The 23026-nt window shown below is 40.9% G+C and overlaps 1 protein-coding gene across 4 annotated transcripts in view; it reads left to right on the forward strand.

The window, feature by feature from the left end:
* Window positions 1-1369: 1369 nt before the first annotated feature.
* SREK1 (splicing regulatory glutamic acid and lysine rich protein 1) overlaps window positions 1370-23026 on the forward strand; it is a 58801-nt gene continuing 37144 nt past the window's right edge. For all 4 annotated transcript variants that reach the window (XM_063454079.1, XM_063454081.1, XM_063454080.1 and 1 more), the window contains exons 1-2: window positions 1370-1576; window positions 13089-13222. In XM_063454079.1, the coding sequence (XP_063310149.1) occupies window positions 1452-1576; window positions 13089-13222 (259 nt within the window). In that variant the 5' untranslated portion in view covers window positions 1370-1451. The remainder of the gene's footprint in view (window positions 1577-13088; window positions 13223-23026) is intronic.

Consider the following 23026-nt stretch of genomic DNA (forward strand, 5'->3'; position numbering starts at 1 on the left):
GAGTTATGATATTGCTTATTTATTTTCCCATCTGCTCCAGGAGGGAACAGGGGGTTGTGAGTGATTGGATACATAGGTGAGGGATAGGGGAATATGTCCTGATGTGAGCGTATGTGCGCCCATAGTCTGAGCTTGGGGGTGATGGTAGGATGTGTGCCATGGTGTAGTAGGAAAGATCCTACCTTGTGCCACGGGATTGTGTAGATCGGGGTTCTGAAATAGGCAGCTTCCAGTTTCACCCATTGCTTATATGAGTGTGGGTTGCACCATTCGTGTCTCTGTGTTTATGGGTCAGTGCATGTTCAGTGTAGGTGTGTGAGAGTGTCTGTGTTTGTTTATGATTCAGTGTATGTGTGTCAGTATGTCTGTGTTTGTGTATGTGTGTCTGTGTGTGTTGGGTCATGGAATCTGTTAATGTGTGGTTGGGTCAATATGTCTCAGTGTATGTGTGTATGGACCAGTGTGTGTGTCTGTGTTTTTGTCAATGTGTGTATGGGTCAACGTGTGTCAGTGTGAATGTTTTACTTAGTTTACAGGATATTTGAAGGTATTATGCATATGCATATATAATGTATATATATATATTATATTAGTATTTACATGCCTGTGATTAAATGTTTGTATGAGAATTTGTATGGATTTAGTAAATAACTCCCTAATTTGGAATCTTTAAATATGGCAATCCCACATAAGGATAACAAATTAGCAACTATCTACTAAGCAGCTGAAAGATCAAATGAAGAATTGATTTTCTTAATTTTGACATTTCATCTGTTTAATAGATAACTTCCTTAATTGGTACCCTTATGTAGATTTGTCATATTTAAGGATACCGAATGAGGGAGCCATTTAGCAGATAACTCCCTTATTTGGCTATAGGACTGCAAGGGGGTGGTCACAAACTAATTCAAAGACGTGACGATTTCTCTTGTTTTATGAATTGGGGGGGCACACAGTTAACACCCAAAGCACTTTAGTATTATGAAGTGGGCTTTAGGGGTCCTTCAAGTTGCTGGAAGAATGTTCAATGTTAAGTCTTTTTTATCCACCTCTGTATTTGCGGGCTATACTGAAGCGATGCATTATAGGGCTGCTAAAAAAAATATATATATATGTTTTTCCAGGGCTGCTGTTTATTCCCAGTCCGGCCCTGCCAGCCTCCCCCCTGTATCATGCCATTTAGCTTAGTGGTATGCAGTGAGTATGGTTTACATGGAATGCACATAGAGCTGCAGTATGATTAAACATTCTTTTTGTCTGCAGTGATGCCAATGCACAGTTCCCATTATCCCTCAGAGTGCAGTAATGAGGTCCGGCCGCTAGATGGCCGTAGTTGAAAATCCTGCCGATGGCCAGTCGGCCGCGCTGTCTCGTCTCGGTGGTGCAGTACTGAGGCGGGAGTGCGCTCGGATCGCTGTGCCCGTCCTGGTTGTGCAGCCTCTGCCGCCGCCATGAGCAGCGGGCAGACCTCCGTCATCCAGGTCACCAACCTGTCGGCCGCCGTCACCAGCGAGCAGATGCGGACTCTATTCACCTTCCTGGGAGACATCGAGGACCTGCGGCTCTACCCACCAGAGTGAGTGCCAGAGGCCTGCTGGGAGGAGGGGGCGGGGCCAGTCTGCAATACACAGACATTAATAGAGAGGACAGGGCCAGTCTGCAATACACAGACATTAATAGAGAGGACAGGGCCAGTCTGCAATACACAGACATTAATAGAGAGGACGGGGCCAGTCTGCAATACACAGACATTAATAGAGAGGACAGGGCCAGTCTGCAATACACAGACATTAATAGAGAGGACAGGGCCAGTCTGCAATACACAGACATTAATAGAGAGGACAGTGCCAGTCTGCAATACACAGACATTAATAGAGAGGACAGGGCCAGTCTGCAACACACAGACATTAATAGAGAGGACGGGGCCAGTCTGCAACACACAGACATTAATAGAGAGGACAGGGCCAGTCTGCAATACACAGACATTAATAGAGAGGACGGGGCCAGTCTGCAATACACAGACATTAATAGAGAGGATAGGGCCAGTCTGCAACACACAGACATTAATAGAGAGGACAGGGCCAGTCTGCAATACACAGACATTAATAGAGAGGACAGGGCCAGTCTGCAATACACAGACATTAATAGAGAGGACAGGGCCAGTCTGCCATACACAGACATTAATAGAGAGGACAGGGCCAGTCTGCAACACACAGACATTAATAGAGAGGACAGGGCCAGTCTGCAACACACAGACATTAATAGAGAGGACAGGGCCAGTCTGCAATACACAGACATTAATAGAGAGGACAGGGCCAGTCTGCAATACACAGACATTAATAGAGAGGACAGGGCCAGTCTGCAATACACAGACATTAATAGAGCGGACAGGGCCAGTCTGCAATACACAGACATTAATAGAGAGGACAGGGCCAGTCTGCAATACACAGACATTAATAGAGAGGACAGGGCCAGTCTGCAATACACAGACATTAATAGAGAGGACAGGGCCAGTCTGCAATACACAGACATTAATAGAGAGGACAGGGCCAGTCTGCAATACACAGACATTAATAGAGAGGACAGGGCCAGTCTGCAATACACAGACATTAATAGAGAGGACAGGGCCAGTCTGCAATACACAGACATTAATAGAGAGGACAGGGCCAGTCTGCAATACACAGACATTAATAGAGAGGACAGGGCCAGTCTGCAATACACAGACATTAATAGAGAGGACAGGGCCAGTCTGCAATACACAGACATTAATAGAGAGGACAGGGCCAGTCTGCAATACACAGACATTAATAGAGAGGACAGGGCCAGTCTGCAATACACAGACATTAATAGAGAGGACAGGGCCAGTCTGCAATACACAGACATTAATAGAGAGGACAGGGCCAGTCTGCAATACACAGACATTAATAGAGAGGACAGGGCCAGTCTGCAATACACAGACATTAATAGAGAGGACAGGGCCAGTCTGCAATACACAGACATTAATAGAGAGGACAGGGCCAGTCTGCAATACACAGACATTAATAGAGAGGACAGGGCCAGTCTGCAATACACAGACATTAATAGAGGACAGGGCCAGTCTGCAATACACATACATTAATAGAGAGGACAGGGCCAGTCTGCAATACACATACATTAATAGAGAGGACAGGGCCAGTCTGCAATACACAGACATTAATAGAGAGGACAGGGCCAGTCTGCAATACACAGACATTAATAGAGAGGACAGGGCCAGTCTGCAATACACAGACATTAATAGAGAGGACAGGGCCAGTCTGCAATACACAGACATTAATAGAGAGGACAGGGCCAGTCTGCAATACACAGACATTAAGAGAGGACAGGGCCAGTCTGCAATACACAGACATTAATAGAGAGGACAGGGCCAGTCTGCAATACACAGACATTAATAGAGAGGACAGGGCCAGTCTGCAATACACAGACATTAATAGAGAGGACAGGGCCAGTCTGCAATACACAGACATTAATAGAGAGGACAGGGCCAGTCTGCAATACACAGACATTAATAGAGAGGACAGGGCCAGTCTGCAATACACAGACATTAATAGAGAGGACAGGGCCAGTCTGCAATACACAGACATTAATAGAGAGGACAGGGCCAGTCTGCAATACACAGACATTAATAGAGAGGACAGGGCCAGTCTGCAATACACAGACATTAATAGAGAGGACAGGGCCAGTCTGCAATACACAGACATTAATAGAGAGGACAGGGCCAGTCTGCAATACACAGACATTAATAGAGAGGACAGGGCCAGTCTGCAATACACAGACATTAATAGAGAGGACAGGGCCAGTCTGCAATACACAGACATTAATAGAGAGGACAGGGCCAGTCTGCAATACACAGACATTAAAAGAGAGGACAGGGCCAGTCTGCAATACACAGACATTAATAGAGAGGACAGGGCCAGTCTGCAATACACAGACATTAATAGAGAGGACAGGGCCAGTCTGCAATACACAGACATTAATAGAGAGGACAGGGCCAGTCTGCAATACACAGACATTAATAGAGAGGACAGGGCCAGTCTGCAATACACAGACATTAATAGAGAGGACAGGGCCAGTCTGCAATACACAGACATTAATAGAGAGGACAGGGCCAGTCTGCAATACACAGACATTAATAGAGAGGACAGGGCCAGTCTGCAATACACAGACATTAATAGAGAGGACAGGGCCAGTCTGCAATACACAGACATTAATAGAGAGGACAGGGCCAGTCTGCAATACACAGACATTAATAGAGAGGACAGGGCCAGTCTGCAATACACAGACATTAATAGAGAGGACAGGGCCAGTCTGCAATGCACAGACATTAATAGAGAGGACAGGGCCAGTCTGCAATGCACAGACATTAATAGAGAGGACAGGGCCAGTCTGCAATGCACAGACATTAATAGAGAGGACAGGGCCAGTCTGCAATGCACAGACGTTAATAGAGAGGACAGGGCCAGTCTGCAATACACAGACGTTAATAGAGAGGACAGGGCCAGTCTGCAATACACAGACGTTAATAGAGAGGACAGGGCCAGTCTGCAATACACAGACGTTAATAGAGAGGACAGGGCCAGTCTGCAATACACAGACGTTAATAGAGAGGACAGGGCCAGTCTGCAATACACAGACGTTAATAGAGAGGACAGGGCCAGTCTGCAATACACAGACGTTAATAGAGAGGACAGGGCCAGTCTGCAATACACAGACGTTAATAGAGAGGACAGGGCCAGTCTGCAATACACAGACGTTAATAGAGAGGACAGGGCCAGTCTGCAATACACAGACGTTAATAGAGAGGACAGGGCCAGTCTGCAATACACAGACGTTAATAGAGAGGACAGGGCCAGTCTGCAATACACAGACGTTAATAGAGAGGACAGGGCCAGTCTGCAATACACAGACGTTAATAGAGAGGACAGGGCCAGTCTGCAATACACCGACGTTAATAGAGAGGACAGGGCCAGTCTGCAATACACCGACGTTAATAGAGAGGACAGGGCCAGTCTGCAATACACCGACGTTAATAGAGAGGACAGGGCCAGTCTGCAATACACCGACGTTAATAGAGAGGACAGGGCCAGTCTGCAATACACAGACGTTAATAGAGAGGACAGGGCCAGTCTGCAATACACAGACGTTAATAGAGAGGACAGGGCCAGTCTGCAATACACAGACGTTAATAGAGAGGACAGGGCCAGTCTGCAACACACAGACGTTAATAGAGAGGACAGGGCCAGTCTGCAACACACAGACGTTAATAGAGAGGACAGGGCCAGTCTGCAACACACAGACGTTAATAGAGAGGACAGGGCCAGTCTGCAACACACAGACGTTAATAGAGAGGACAGGGCCAGTCTGCAACACACAGACGTTAATAGAGAGGACAGGGCCAGTCTGCAACACACAGACGTTAATAGAGAGGACAGGGCCAGTCTGCAACACACAGACGTTAATAGAGAGGACAGGGCCAGTCTGCAACACACAGACGTTAATAGAGAGGACAGGGCCAGTCTGCAACACACAGACGTTAATAGAGAGGACAGGGCCAGTCTGCAACACACAGACGTTAATAGAGAGGACAGGGCCAGTCTGCAACACACAGACGTTAATAGAGAGGACAGGGCCAGTCTGCAACACACAGACGTTAATAGAGAGGACAGGGCCAGTCTGCAACACACAGACGTTAATAGAGAGGACAGGGCCAGTCTGCAACACACAGACGTTAATAGAGAGGACAGGGCCAGTCTGCAACACACAGACGTTAATAGAGAGGACAGGGCCAGTCTGCAACACACAGACGTTAATAGAGAGGACAGGGCCAGTCTGCAACACACAGACGTTAATAGAGAGGACAGGGCCAGTCTGCAACACACAGACGTTAATAGAGAGGACAGGGCCAGTCTGCAACACACAGACGTTAATAGAGAGGACAGGGCCAGTCTGCAACACACAGACGTTAATAGAGAGGACAGGGCCAGTCTGCAACACACAGACGTTAATAGAGAGGACAGGGCCAGTCTGCAACACACAGACGTTAATAGAGAGGACAGGGCCAGTCTGCAACACACAGACGTTAATAGAGAGGACAGGGCCAGTCTGCAACACACAGACGTTAATAGAGAGGACAGGGCCAGTCTGCAACACACAGACGTTAATAGAGAGGACAGGGCCAGTCTGCAACACACAGACGTTAATAGAGAGGACAGGGCCAGTCTGCAACACACAGACGTTAATAGAGAGGACAGGGCCAGTCTGCAACACACAGACGTTAATAGAGAGGACAGGGCCAGTCTGCAACACACAGACGTTAATAGAGAGGACAGGGCCAGTCTGCAACACACAGACGTTAATAGAGAGGACAGGGCCAGTCTGCAACACACAGACGTTAATAGAGAGGACAGGGCCAGTCTGCAACACACAGACGTTAATAGAGAGGACAGGGCCAGTCTGCAACACACAGACGTTAATAGAGAGGACAGGGCCAGTCTGCAACACACAGACGTTAATAGAGAGGACAGGGCCAGTCTGCAACACACAGACGTTAATAGAGAGGACAGGGCCAGTCTGCAACACACAGACGTTAATAGAGAGGACAGGGCCAGTCTGCAACACACAGACGTTAATAGAGAGGACAGGGCCAGTCTGCAACACACAGACGTTAATAGAGAGGACAGGGCCAGTCTGCAACACACAGACGTTAATAGAGAGGACAGGGCCAGTCTGCAACACACAGACGTTAATAGAGAGGACAGGGCCAGTCTGCAACACACAGACGTTAATAGAGAGGACAGGGCCAGTCTGCAACACACAGACGTTAATAGAGAGGACAGGGCCAGTCTGCAACACACAGACGTTAATAGAGAGGACAGGGCCAGTCTGCAACACACAGACGTTAATAGAGAGGACAGGGCCAGTCTGCAACACACAGACGTTAATAGAGAGGACAGGGCCAGTCTGCAACACACAGACGTTAATAGAGAGGACAGGGCCAGTCTGCAACACACAGACGTTAATAGAGAGGACAGGGCCAGTCTGCAACACACAGACGTTAATAGAGAGGACAGGGCCAGTCTGCAACACACAGACGTTAATAGAGAGGACAGGGCCAGTCTGCAACACACAGACGTTAATAGAGAGGACAGGGCCAGTCTGCAACACACAGACGTTAATAGAGAGGACAGGGCCAGTCTGCAACACACAGACGTTAATAGAGAGGACAGGGCCAGTCTGCAACACACAGACGTTAATAGAGAGGACAGGGCCAGTCTGCAACACACAGACGTTAATAGAGAGGACAGGGCCAGTCTGCAACACACAGACGTTAATAGAGAGGACAGGGCCAGTCTGCAACACACAGACGTTAATAGAGAGGACAGGGCCAGTCTGCAACACACAGACGTTAATAGAGAGGACAGGGCCAGTCTGCAACACACAGACGTTAATAGAGAGGACAGGGCCAGTCTGCAACACACAGACGTTAATAGAGAGGACAGGGCCAGTCTGCAACACACAGACGTTAATAGAGAGGACAGGGCCAGTCTGCAACACACAGACGTTAATAGAGAGGACAGGGCCAGTCTGCAACACACAGACGTTAATAGAGAGGACAGGGCCAGTCTGCAACACACAGACGTTAATAGAGAGGACAGGGCCAGTCTGCAACACACAGACGTTAATAGAGAGGACAGGGCCAGTCTGCAACACACAGACGTTAATAGAGAGGACAGGGCCAGTCTGCAACACACAGACGTTAATAGAGAGGACAGGGCCAGTCTGCAACACACAGACGTTAATAGAGAGGACAGGGCCAGTCTGCAACACACAGACGTTAATAGAGAGGACAGGGCCAGTCTGCAACACACAGACGTTAATAGAGAGGACAGGGCCAGTCTGCAACACACAGACGTTAATAGAGAGGACAGGGCCAGTCTGCAACACACAGACGTTAATAGAGAGGACAGGGCCAGTCTGCAACACACAGACGTTAATAGAGAGGACAGGGCCAGTCTGCAACACACAGACGTTAATAGAGAGGACAGGGCCAGTCTGCAACACACAGACGTTAATAGAGAGGACAGGGCCAGTCTGCAACACACAGACGTTAATAGAGAGGACAGGGCCAGTCTGCAACACACAGACGTTAATAGAGAGGACAGGGCCAGTCTGCAACACACAGACGTTAATAGAGAGGACAGGGCCAGTCTGCAACACACAGACGTTAATAGAGAGGACAGGGCCAGTCTGCAACACACAGACGTTAATAGAGAGGACAGGGCCAGTCTGCAACACACAGACGTTAATAGAGAGGACAGGGCCAGTCTGCAACACACAGACGTTAATAGAGAGGACAGGGCCAGTCTGCAACACACAGACGTTAATAGAGAGGACAGGGCCAGTCTGCAACACACAGACGTTAATAGAGAGGACAGGGCCAGTCTGTAACACACAGACATTTAATAGAGAGGACAGGGCCAGTCTGTAACACAGACATTAATAGAGAGGACAGGGCCAGTCTGCAATGGACAGACATTAATAGGACAGAGCCAGTCTGTATAGTAGTATGGAGAGAGAATAGGGCCAGCATTGGATTCACAGACATTGATAGTATGGATAGAGGATAGGGCCAGCCTAGGATACACTGACATTTATGGTATGGAGATAGAATAGGGCCATCTAGATACACAGATATTATAGTATGGAGAGAGGATAGAGCCAGTCTGGGGTACAGTGACATTTAAAGTATGGAGAGAGGCAGGCTGGGATACCCAAGCATTCTGACATGGCGAGAGAGCCAGGTCAGCAGGCTGGGGTGACATGGAGAGTTGCCAGGCAAACAGGCGGGATATCAAAGTTATGGAGAGATGTTGGAGTACACATGCATTGGTGGCAAGTGGAGATGCTAGGGCCAAGCAAGTTTTCTGAGGTATACAGTCATTTAAGTCATGTATAGATGCTAGGATTGGGCTAGCAGTGATAGATTACCCAAGGACTGCAGATGTTTCCTAACTGCATTTGCCATGGTGCAGTTCAGAAAACGTCTGGAGTAAGAGGAGTTATTGTCTTAGAGGGATGCATGACCAAAATGTAGACCATAGCAGCAGCTGAGTTTCCATGATGCCTTTCCAACTTTAGCTGGTTATGCATTATGGGCATTTTAGTTCTGATACAGGTTGGTATTTATTTTTTGGGCCAAGGTCTCATATAGAGAAGAAATTAAGTTTTAGATCTTAGCTGTGATGGTTAACCATTGGCTGTCAGAGCATAATGATACACAGTTGCCGGGTTTCCAAACAAAATGTGGCTACAGTGTATACTATTAAATCCAATGTAGCATTGTGTGAAATTGATGCATTAATGCTGTTAATAAAGTGCCTACAGGTTCATTATAAAAGATTTACATGCAAATAGAAGTAAAGGAAATTTTTCATGAAACATAAGGTGTGCATAGATATATGCTCATAAAGATGAATCATGGGCCACTAACTCTTACAAGCTTATTGTATTCTCTAAAATGCATGGTGTGTGATTTTTTTTTTTTTAATTTTTTTTTTTTTGTCTGCAACACCTTAAGGATGGAGGCAATTGTCAAACTGCTTAACCAAAATAAAACGTAGAATGTGCTCTGTTTGTTCCACTGTGCTTCCATACATATCATATATTGTTTTTGTAAAGGATAGAAAATGATTTGTTTTAATATCCTATATGTATACCTAACACAACACTGAATAAAATGTTGACAATGGAAAACAAAACAAATCTCTTTCTCACGTTTTCTTACAAATATGTACACCTCAAGTGCAATTAACCAAAAAGTAGCCAAACTAGATTCACATATCACTACTGATTGTTAAATGCTTCAATAGTTTTTTTTTTTTTTGGTAATTATCACTAACCCCCTCCCCCCCAATACTCTATACCATTTTTACGCTTTACTATGCTTACACTAGCTCTAACCTTTTACCTACCCTAACATTTATCCTTGACCCTAATTTAGAGGGACTCCTTGCTTTTTCTGGGTAGCATCCAGTGAAACATTGGATGTCTATCAGCTGAGAGCTACCTGAGCAGGGATAAACCTGGTAAGAGGGTAGGATATGATTGTGCGAGTGAGACACACATAGCAGGAGCAGCGTATATTGGCAATCACACTCGCAGTACCAGTCAGTTTGCTGTGTGCATAGGATGAATGCTGGAGTTGTGACTTTTGCACACTCCACATGGTTCTGTGCCAACCGATGCCAATCGCCCTAGGCAGAGTTACACACCAGCAAGTAAATAAAGATTTCTTTATATGAAGCGTTTCAAGACAAAACCCTAATGCACCAGATCCACTTCAACAATCAAAAGTGGCTGTGGTGCTTAGTGTCCTATTAAAGGAAATGAGGGAAGTTGAGTAGCCAGTGTCTTCTGCTGCACAGTCAAGTGGCAGGCTGAGGCAGTTGGGAGTTATCTTCTAGAACTCCCTGCTCCCCCCCCCCTCGTGACTCTGATCTCCGGTGGGAGAAAGAGACATGCGGCACTCACTTCCTCCCAGCCGGCTGCCGAACAGGAAGGGTCCGGTCGCGCTGTTTAAGCGCCACAGCCGGGCCCCTGCTGACACATGCCTACCGGGTGGCCCTTAGTGCATGGGTCACCCGGGGGCCCTCTTTAGTCTGCGGGCCGGTGCAGCTCTGTGCAGCCGCACCACTGGGTCCATCAAGGCTGCTTAAATCACGGGGCAGCTGCTCTGGGGCCCCCCAGGAGCAACTGGGCCCGGGACAGCTGCATAGACGGCTGAACTTTCATTATTCAGATGTATTCATTCAACGGATCTCTATGAGTAGATGCTGATTGGCCAGGCTGGCATTTGGCTCTGAGTTCAATTTAAATGAAATTAAAAGCAGGAACAGCACTCACCAATCAACACTATGTTGCCACTCCGATAAAGGAAACTACACACCCCTCAGAATATTCCAGAATTAAAAATAAATATCTGGACACATATAGGCTCTATTCAAGATGCAGGCTTTATTGGTGTAAAACAGGCAACGTTTTGGCTTACAGTAGCTATCTCAAGCCACGTTCAACTTTAATGGTCAGGTGCTGGACAAAAGACTTGAATACCAGAGTGTCCAGTATTCATTTTTTCAGATTGATAATGTTTTTTTTTTTTTTGCTTCTGAGTTCCTCTTGTAAGTAGAACATTGTGTCAGGGATTTCCAAATTTATTCTGGTCCTTGGAGGCAGCCCAGAAGTGTAGGAAGCAGTCATACAGTACTATCCAAATTGCATCCGTGCACCACTGCACATCTAATAGCATCCATCTCATTTAGTACTCATACAGTAATGCCCACATCACATTCTGAGCCAATCTGAGCCAATCAAATGCTTTTCCATAGGAAAGCATTGAGAGACTATATTGTGCATGCATGGCAAAACTGTGTGCCAATCAGCATCTCCTCAACTCTCTCTATAGGGAACGTTCCTCCATTCAGTGCATAGAGAAGCTGAATGTAGGTGCTGCACACTGTGGAAGCACTTTGAGTGACTGCCATTAGAGGTGTTTTCTTTTTCTTCGAAAAGGCAGTGTTTACATTGAAAAGCCTGCAGGGTCATGTTATAAAAACCAGAATCACTACATTAAGCTGTAGTTATTCTGGTGACTATAGCGTCCCTTTAAGAATTGTATGTTTGTCATTGAAAATAAAGCTTTGTTAGTTTCAAAAACAAAACTGGCTCCTAACTTTTTTAACTGGCTAATAGTCAAAGCAAATGTTCAAGCCCTGGCTTAAAGGGACACTCTGGACTCCTTATGTGTGAAGAACGTGTCCTATTTTTTTTTGTCTTTTCAAAAGGTGTCGATTTCAATGGAAATTGGCACTTTAAAACTTAGCCTTGTTACATTTCCTGGCTGTCAATCAGACAAACCGGTCTTATTTCCTGATTTAGCTCTGTGAAGCTAAACGCAAGAGGCAAGCAATTGCTCAGGGCACATGCATTGCAATTACTTCTATTCTGTGATTTGACAGTCAGATAGTATGGGCTGGGGAAGAAGGGGAGGACTTGCAAAGGCTGCAGACAAGAGATCAGCATTTGTTTTTGGTTCTACCCCAGTAAAAAAAAAAAATAAAAAAAAAAAAAGTCATATTTAAATGCAATTGTGTTTTCATTTGGGTATATTTACTGAAAAGTGTTTTTTGTGTTTGTTTTTTTGTATTTTGCACTGTAATTGAAGTGCTACATGCCTGTATATTGAGGAAGGCATATTTTGTTTTGTGTGTGGTCTATTTTCTTTATACATTAGTAGCTTGTTTTATGGCACTTTTTATGTATCTATCAGATTTTTTGCTCCTTTTTTTTTTCCCCTGATGATTTTACCATGATTAATTCACACAATGATCAATATTACCAGGAAAAAAAAAATGCATTTGAAATGTGATTTAAAAATGTTTTTTATTTATTTTCCTTAAACGAAATTAAGAACACGAAAGCTGCTTACCTGTGTCGGGGGTGGTGGGTGAACAGCCACAAAGCTATAGAGACTATAGTCTGACTGATGGGAACGGGTATCTTCGTGCATGATGCAGAATAGATGCCCATGGCATCTCATTGCATAAGCAAGATATTATATATAGAAGAAAAATCTTCATTAGACCCAGCTTTGTACTGGTAGGTAAAGCCTCTAGGATCTGAAGATGTGGGGATAAAATGATAGCATGGACCAACAAATTCATGTAAGTATGTCTCCCCTCCTGCTTGTTCAGTATAAGCAGACCTGTCACCTGAAGGACCCAAAAAGTGACAGTGCTTTTTTATTTGATATAGGTGAAGGAAATAGAGCACCATGATCGATATCTGAGAGATAGAAATAAAAAAAATGTATTCCATTCGCAAGCTAATTAGTTCATACTAATAGAAGCTAGGGACAAAGAGGTATGTGTGTCTCAGGAGTTACTAGTTATTTTTTTATATATTGTAGACCCTGTTTAACAACTTTTGTAATTAAGTAGCTTTGGTGACTATTATCTCCTAGACTAATTGTTTGTTCTTCCTTTTTTATTTTTCAGCAATGCACCGCTTGCTTTTTCCTCCAAAGTATGTTATATTAAGTATCGTGATCCTTCGAGCGTTGGTGTGGCCCAGCATCTAACTAACACGGTTTTTATTGACAGAGCTTTGATAGTTGTTCCCTGTGCAGAAGGTTGGTATTTGAGATGTTGGTCTGTCCTGTCTGTTCACTTCTTTTTTCCATGTGCTTTTTCTTAGAACATGTAGATTACTTGGATAATACAGTTTAGATTTTATATTTGCTTCACAACTGCCATCCAGGGGCATTTAATATATACGTTCAATGTATTATGGTAATGTTCAGAAAAGGTATGTTGCTAATATTTTTCAGAAGTTCCCATTTGGCTGGATTTTTTTTTCTTCTAAAGCCTCCTGAAGATAAATTAATTCAGCAATACATATTCACACGATGCAAGTTTGTTACAGTAACCCAAACGCTCCCCAAAAAAACCCCAAAACTACCAAGCAACAAACCTAACCCAGATGTTTTTAATTTTAAATACAGTGAATTAGTGTTTCCTCTGTCTCTTGTTGGCAGTTAGGAATGATTCAAAATGTTTACATTTAGGTTAGCTTAGAGTTTGATATATCACGTCTGAATAAAGCAATCAAAACTAGCAAAACACATTGCTCTCTTAAAAACATACTCGTGTTTTGCACTTTATTATGCATAATAAACTGTATTCTTAACTCCTTTTGAAACTGAAGGTATATATTGAGAGCATTAAAATATTATTGCGGGCTAATATTTTATGTAAATATCCCATTTTTAGCCTGGGTCTGTATGAAATCTGTACCATCTTACAATTCTTTTAAGAAGGTATTCTAGTGCCAGGAAAAAACAATATTTTAATGCACATTAGTCTTTTGCCACCTATCCCATTTCAAATATTAACATCATGTTTACCATTAAGGATGCATATTACGAGATAATTGTATTTAAGGACTTTTGCTTGTCCTTTTTTATTTCAATTTCAAAGCTACTTTTTTGGCTTACGAGTCAGCTATATATATATAGCATTTTGCATCCTTACTTTTGAGTATTTTCTAAAGTTGCTGTTTACAAAGCAAATTAAGACCAGTTTGTGATTTTGCTTAATCCAAGACATTTTATATAAGATATTGAGGTTTTCTTTTAAAAAGTACCTCAATTAGCCCCAGAATTTCATATTTGTTGAAAAGAAATTAAAATCTAATAAGGTTTGGTTTAGCTGAATAATGGGCAGTACTTAATTTATCTTAATCACCCCTAGATGTAATGCATGGTCTATTACTTTTATTAACTGTATTATAATTAGTTGGGTCATGTCTGTTTAGAGTTGCCAGATCCACCATATTTTGCATATACTGATTTGCATCACATGGAAAGTGGTGAATTGTAATATGTAGAATTCATATGGTGTGCTGTATTATGTATATTGATATCAGGAAGGTATCCCTAATCAACTGCTTTCTTCAATTTCCTTCCTCTTGCATATGAATTATATGAATTGTACATTCAGCAGCAGAGCACTTTGTACTGCCCAAACGTAATATTTGTCCACCATGTGGATCTGGCAACCCTACTGTATCCGTTTACGGAGTAGAGAAGATAAATAACCTAGTGCAATGGGGATTTGTATTTGGGGATGTATTCACTAACTAGTGAACTTAGTTGTAACATTTTACGCCTTTAATAACAAATTCGCAAATTTGTTTTTCCAAATTGCCTAGTGGCCGACATCATTCAACGGTGTTCGTAATTGTCATTGCTATGTTTAGAATAATAGTCTGGAGGGTTTCCTGTATGTAGAGCAGACGTAGGAAAGGGTTTAGATTGGAAAATCTATGTGAGGCCTGATATGCATACCATTCTTTTTCTGTGATTTTTAGTAGTGACATATGTATTCTCCCATGTTAATTAACTGTAGACATTTATAGTATTTTTCTGTATTGATCAATGTATTAGTTGCCTTATCTGGGTTGGGAAATTAAACAGACATCTTATGGGTAAGTTTCAGCAGCGTTTTATTGCTATTTTATCCTTCAGTGGGAAATGTTTAATAATTGGAACTTTGTTATCCCATGGGATTACAGTAAACAAGCTTCCCTATTCATTATATGATGGTCCCAGATTGGCAACATATTTGCACAGTGGGATTTAGTACAATGGATATTGTGTAGTATTGCATAGCTGGTAACATGCGTGGAAATAGAAAAGCTGGGAAAATACTCCCCCCTTCCCATGAATTTGACTATATTGACCTAAAATTTGGAATTCCAATTTTAGTGTTCACAATTTCTGATTCCTGGTTTAGTGAATTAATGCAGTGTATCATCAAATGACAGAAGTTGCTCTTTAAAGGCAACAGACCTGTGTTCTTTAGTTAACTACAGTTTATTAAACGAAAAACATAGTGTGATATTTGCCAGGTTATTGTCTTTCTTATATTTTAATGCAATCTCTAGTTGTTGATATCTGGAGAGGAGACCTCCATTTTGTCAATCTCTATTACTCAAACATCCAGTGAAAGCATTTTTTTGCGCACCTCCAAGCTATTGTTTTAAATCATGGTTGAATGTGCTCTTCGTTAGTATTATGACATTTAACTGTTTTGTAAAAAAAAAAAAAAAGTATAAAGTGTGTCATAACAATATTTATTTTACATTTTGTGATGTAATTCTCTTAAACACACTATTGAGCATATAAATACATGTGGTTTTGTATTAACATTTAGCTTCTTCAGATTAAAACTAAAAAACATTTTTACAAAAGACAACCTTCATGGTTTTGAAAAAATTAACATTGAAGAGGAGGATTAAATATTATACAATGAACAATATAAAAGGCTTCGGATGAAACCGCTTTTCCATTGAAAAGTGCATGATAAAACCGTTATATTTCTTGAACAAACAATCTGCCCTTTGTATCCCAGCTCTGTACCAGATCTTTGTGCTTTAAATGGATGATACATTCCCAAAATATATGCAGAGGAGTTTACAAGATACCAAGTTATAGAGCTAAAAACAAGTTACCAGTTTATTTAATGTTAAAGGGACACTCCTGAGCATCAAAACTACTGTTAATGCTTCCATGGGTCTGTTGTTCTTGGCACCCCCATTTTGTTAATTATAAGTTGCACTTTTTTTTACAAAAATTACTGCAGCTACAAGCTCGCCTTGCCCTGCTCAGTGGTGTCTGTGAGTGGAAACTTGCCTTCACTCTGGATGAACAAGTCGTAGTATTGCATGTGCACACATTGAATACACATATACAAATCCTAATTAATTTGTATGGGTCTTGTCACTAATTTCTTTTTTAAAAGAATACTGTAATGAAGCTGTGAACAGCTGTATCCATAAATTAAATTCTGTCACCAGAAATAATCTCACTTCTAGATAGCTCCATTGGTCTGGATATTTTTATTTATTTGTTAGGGGAATACATTTTGTTATGTACAGCAATCAGATTTAACAAAACGTTGAGCTTCAAAGAAAAAACGCCACCTCAAAACTATGTTTAATATAGTAAGCCTTTTTGAATAAAGTATATGTAAAATGAAAAGGGAAAAAAAAAGAGAAAATCCCACCCCTTCCTTTTTGTTTATGACAGGTTCCTTCAACCATATACTTACACCTTGGGTTAGATTGTGTTTGAAAACTGGCAGTTTTTGGTCTTTTCTGTTTCTGTGCAGTGAGTGAAGCAGGGAAGATCATAGAGCTGAGGTATCTTTTGGTACTCCATATGCTGTGGACTACATCTCCCAAAATACTGGCAAAGCATCAGGGGAGATGTAGTCCACAACATTTGAAGTGCCGACGGTTACCTACCCCTGCCGTAGAGAGAAACTGTCTTGTTTAAAATACTGTCTAGTAGGGTTGAGCTGTGTTTTTTTTTTTCTAATGTTTTTACACATACTTCATTTTAAATATTCTATTGACTTTCAAAAAGATATTAAAATGGTTTTGAGGTGACAGTTGTCTTTAAGCAAGGTTCTGTTTCAGTTGCCAATCAAATTTACAGCAATCCATCAATCCCATATAAGGGCAAACATCATGGGCAGAGGACAACAAAATAACTGCAGCCAGATACTTTTTATTAAAGTTTGCTAAATCATTTTGATAAAGCTATCTATAGGAAGAGTCTACACACCTTAGTCTTTCATGTCATGATCTGAAATTAAAGAGACGGTCTAAGCACCAAAACCCCTAAAGCCCACTCTACAGGATATCTCATCACCATCCACCCAGTTTATGGTCCATCCATTTAAATTAGTTTTCTCCAAAACAGATGGCTATCTTGTCATTTGTGGCCGATACAGAACTGGAATGTCTATATTAGCAATTTTGGTGAGTAGGGCACAAACAGTGGGTGTCAAGGCGGCTCATGGTTTAGGCTTGACCCTCAAGTTGGGGATGGTAGGTGCAAGCTAATAGCATATTAACCACTATCACTGGATGTAGTGGTTATAGTACTTAGACTGCCCCTTAATTCACCATCTGACTTTATCTAGGTTGAGTGGCAAATTGTTTGCTGTGAGAAATTACATTTTTGAGTAGATAAATAGAACATGAGATTTCAGGAGTGATATGGTTACAACCGTGTCAAGATGGTAGATCAGTGCTTGTTTGCAGCTAAACCCTCCTTTAAAAATGTCTCCTGTGTAAAAAATAAAATAATAAAATAAAAAAATAAAATGAAAAACTGTTAAAGGAACACTATAGCGTTAGGAATATAAACATTCCTAATGCTATAGTATTGTAGGACTTATCTAGGTGTTTTGTTCCTCCATTCCCATGTGAGGGTTTGGCATCTGATTATCTTTCAGCCCTTGCCGCTTTGACTTAGAGCATCCAATGCTTCACAAAACGCTTCACTGCACCAATCTAATGCTGTTCTTGGAGCAGTATTTGTTTTATAACAGAGTTTTACTATTATAGAAGAGGAAGTGCCTGTAGTGGCTGTATTCCTGACAGCCACTAGAGGCGTGTTAACGCTGCAAAGTAAATATTGCTGTTCCTGCAGAAGGGTAATGTTTTACAATGCCGGCTTCAAAAGACAGTGCCACTGCACTTAGATAAGTAGTCTGGGTGCCTTTAGTGTCCCTTTAATATACACGAAATGTATCCGAAGTGGCTCCTGATCTGAATCTATGTCCTGTATTAGAACAAAATCTATTCTAGTTTGCAATACCAAGTTTAGTTTGTTTGCCATAAGCAAATGTTATTGAAGGATTATAATCATCCCATTTTGGTAAAAAGTCTCGTATTGTAAGTAATGTGAATTCATTAATAGTTGCCTTGATGACTGTTACAGTTGGCCTGTTGTAAAAAGTATTTAAATGAAGTTCCTTAGGTAGGTTTACACAATTTACGAGTAATGGTATGGCACTTTTTTTTACCAAGATAACGGAACTGCATGTAGTACTAAATGTTAACATAATCTATAAATGCACGGCTGATGCATAGTTATTTTAAACTATTATACTTTTATGTTGATATTTGAGTTTAACTAGCTACTCACAACTGGCTAGCTACTAGTTTCTCATACTATGATTCCAAATATAAACTGCTTACTTGCTTCATTGCCTTAATTATAAATTGTGGTACATTGATTTATAAATGTTTCAGTATTGTATTATTTGTGAACTGCTCAATACAAAACAGATGGCCACAAAAACTAAAAAATATATACTTTCATTTTAAAATTATCACATTTATAACCCACGTATAGTAGTAGTGCTTACATTTGGGTATTAAACTTCACAACTGGATATAAAGCATTGAAGAGTGTAGAATTTAAAACGTAGGTCTTACTCCCACATTATCACGAAGCACCCCCTGAACACTCATCTACCTTCAGATTTTGCCTGCTCTGAAAATGGGACAGATAGCTAATCATCTGCGGGGCAATGGGATAGCACAAGCTATGCCTCCAGCTTCTTCCATTCCCCTCCCCCCCCCCCCCCCGAGGTAGAGTTGTGATCTAGTCAGTGCAGATCTTTATAAAGGGGCACTCTAGTAGGCTAACTCCATGTCCCTGAAGGATTATTTAATTAGTGCCAGTTTCAAGAGAAGTAGAAAGTGTTAATGAGTGCTTTTCGGGTTTCTCTATGAGAATCATTGTTAGTGTGTCGTAATGCTTCTCCATGGCCAGCATCTGATTGGCATCTAAAGCCAAGAGAATTGGTGAACAGGAAGTTGGAAACATCTTGCAGATATTTTCCAGGAGCTATGTCTCATAGGAGGAGAGTTCGTCAGGAGAAAATGGCGAACATAAAGCTTTATTATGCAGTTTTAAGATGGCAACCAAATTTCTTTGCTATATGTACAATTAGGTTTTTTTGTTTTGTTTTTTCAAGGTAGTAATGAGAAACACAGTTTTCTATGCAATCTGCAGAAGAGGCAATTGGTTGAAGTCTTGTGCAACAAATATAGTATCAAAGAATGTCTTATGTGTGCTCCATTAATTGTCTTGGGTATAAGTGTTCTTGTCGGTAGACAATCAAGATCAATTGGTGCATCTAGGAATTAGAGACCAGGGCCTTTTTGCAGGTAGAAAAACGGCTGAGACGAAATACAGAGTTCCAAGCAAGATAAGAAGCATGTGTTTTGATGCCAGAAGGCTATGCACATCTGGAAAAAGACCACACAGTAGTCTGGGTTACGTAATAACATTTATTCCTGTGTTCGAAAGGGAACGCATAGAGACATTGTCATCAAGCTCTAATTGCAGAAACAATCCAATTACCTAAAGGAATGGAAGAAAGAACCAGAGCACTATTTTAAGTTGTCCCTCTCTGTGTTTGGTCACGAAGCAGCTTTTTTTTCACATGCTAGACTTAAAACAAGTCACCAATTTCATACCAATAAGAAAATGCCACATGGAAACCATTGCTTAGCTACGCACATTGTTTGTTTGAGAACTATATGTGAGCTGTAAACTTAAAGGATGCTTACTTTCATGTTCTTATTCCAGAGAAGTGAAAAGGGTTTCACAGATTTGCAATAAAGAAGTATTAAAGGAACAATTGAAACCTAAAGATTTTTTACTAAGACTATGTTACTGGCAGCATCTCTAAGTGAAATAGGAATTTCAGTAATTCCATACATCAATACTACTCCTCATTACAGATTCTGTTCCTCAACTGGAAAAATACTTAAAACTCACTGCAAACTTACTTCAACAACATGAATATGTCCTGAATTTTGCATTTGATTCAGCAAAAAGAATGCTCTGTCTTAGTTTGACAATAGATGTATCAAGCTGTGAGTGTTCTCCTTTACTAGCTTCCTGATGGCCAGCAATCAGAAAATACCTATTTCAAAAATGAAATGATCACATTTGTATTAGTACATGGATTCTAGTTTATTTTTTCAATTCCATGACGTTAATGAGAGATGCATCACTAGCAGATTGATGAGCCCAGTTGGGGTTCTGCGTGATTTGCAGAAAATAGTGGGCAGAGAATTAAAAATGGTCTTGTGGGCTCTCCTGAATTTTGGAAAATTCTTGCAAGAAAACCAACACAGAACGGTGGTTGTCTTTACAACCCCTCTGAAAGATACAATATATAATTTAGAAAATGGGTAGAAAACCACCTTATAATTTTTTGGCGGAAGATAGTATATTAATGACATTAGTTTAGTTTGTGTTTTTGCAGTGCATAATATTGATACAGACAAGCTTGGGCAATCCTCATGCATATCATGTGGGGTAACTGAGAAAACGTTCACAATTTTTGTAATGTCAGTACACAAACCACAATAAATATGAAAAGAACAAGCTACGCAAACTGACATTAAGATGAGAGAAATTTATATGATTTTAACATCATATGTGGTCTGTGCTTGGGTAAATGGTATGAAAAGAACCACCAGGTGTTTATCAGGAGTGCAGGATTTATGAAGCAGGTATGAATGAAGGCAAGCAGGTTAGATAATTATTCATTAGGTATAATGAATAATAAAGACATATAAAACTGGATGCTCATAGCCATCTGTTCCTGCTTAAATGAGGGAACGAACCTGTCCAGGTCACATTGCAGACTTGCCACGATCAACTCACAGCACAGTATTTACATCACAGGGGAAATAAAAAGGGTACAATTGTAGGGAATAATCAAGTTGTCTCTGTTCAGAGTCTTGCACTATAGGATACAGGACTGCAAGCTATTGCTAATCATAGGAGACCTCTCAAACAGTAACACATGATAACTGGTTATTATTCTGGCCTTGGGATTTATGGAGTATAGCTTTGTTGTATCTATTAGTTCACCAGTTCAGTATATAATTTCATTTTTTTTGGTATATACTCCACTTAAGTTAGTTTTTTTTTTTTTTTAATTTCTTGTAGACCTAAGGGATTGGTTGTGTGAATTTTAATAGTAAAAGTTACATTTTAAAATAACCTCAAAAGGCAACCTGATTTTCAGTATAAATTTATTGACGAACTGTACCCACGTCTCTGAGTATAGCTTGTGGCATATGCGATGTAAGTGCAGAATATATATATATATATATATATATATATAAAAAAAATTATTATTATTAGTGGTAATGTCTTGTGTATTGATGAAGGTAGGAGGTTGTTATACCTTTAGAGAATTGGAGGGACCTACATTTTAAATTCCAGGTCACCAATCTTTACCAGTCAGTTGTAAAAGCAAATACCCAAATGTTAGTACTGCTACTAATACAACAAAAAAAGTCTACGGTAAGTTAAAATTCTGTTCTCTCCTTCAAATATGCATGTGATGCAAATCTAAATATGTACATCCACCCTTTACCTGAGCAGCCAGCGCGCTCAACCAAGATGGACACATGTATACTAATAATTATTGTTATGTTTAAACTTTATTCTTTTGCACTGATTGACTGTATGTTACCACCAAAACCAGTGGAAACTCTACCACAACAAAAATAAAGAAATACAAAAAAATAAAATGTGTACATCCACAGTGCACTACATCTGAGTATAGAAATAATTTTGCATGGTCAAGTGCCCTGCTTTTAGGGAGGTGCTTATTTATTTAAGCAGACGATTTACTTAAGCAGAACTTGGGTGTACTATACAGCTGTACCAATTTTATATATTTAAGTCTAAATTAGCTTGCACCATATCTCATTCCAAGTATATACACGTGGAATATGAGTCCACTGTGCGTTTCAGAGTATAAATACTTTGCCGTTTGTTAAAAGCGTTTAAAAAGCCTGGCATCGTTTAGATGGTATGGATAAATCCACCCACCCTTGGTTTCTAAAGAGTCTTCCTTAGTATACCCACATTTTCCAAAAACTAGATAAATACTTTATCACTGCTCTAATATACTGTTAGACTTTTTTGGACTTGGCAGGTAGTATTCCACATTTCAATGAAAATACAAAAATTTTAAATCTGATTTTATTAACAAATGTTTTCATCAAAGATTTATGCAGTTGGCATATTTTTTAAAATGTAATGTGAATTATACACCTAAACATTGAGGCTGCACACCATATATTCAGCATCTAAAAATCATGTGGTATAGCAAATTGCTAGCAATGCACTAAAGAACAATAACACCTTAAAAAGCATAAGAATGTTTTAAAATTAAAATACTATAATTATTTTATAGAAACTTATAATAGTCTTTACACTTCATTTTCTTTTATGTCCACATTTCAAATTTAGATGAATTTTAACAATTTGGTTTTGTATGTTTTTTTTTTTTTTTTCCTTTTTTATTTCCTTTTCTTTTTTGTTTTCTTTCTGTGTGATATATGTGCATTATTAGATGACTAGCCTGGCCAAGGCAGACCTGTTACACTTGCCTGAGTAAGGCTCAGTTTGCTATGCCACTATACCTGCCGTCAAGGGAAACCTTCATATGAGGATGAGCTCGGAATCTGACTGATGAAGATGGACGCCTGTCTCTGTGTTTTTTTTTATTTTTTTTTGGTTGTTTTGTTTTTTTCT

The sequence above is a fragment of the Pelobates fuscus genome, chromosome 5 (assembly GCF_036172605.1).
Source record: "Pelobates fuscus isolate aPelFus1 chromosome 5, aPelFus1.pri, whole genome shotgun sequence".
In the NCBI taxonomy this organism is placed as follows: Eukaryota; Metazoa; Chordata; class Amphibia; order Anura; family Pelobatidae; genus Pelobates; species Pelobates fuscus.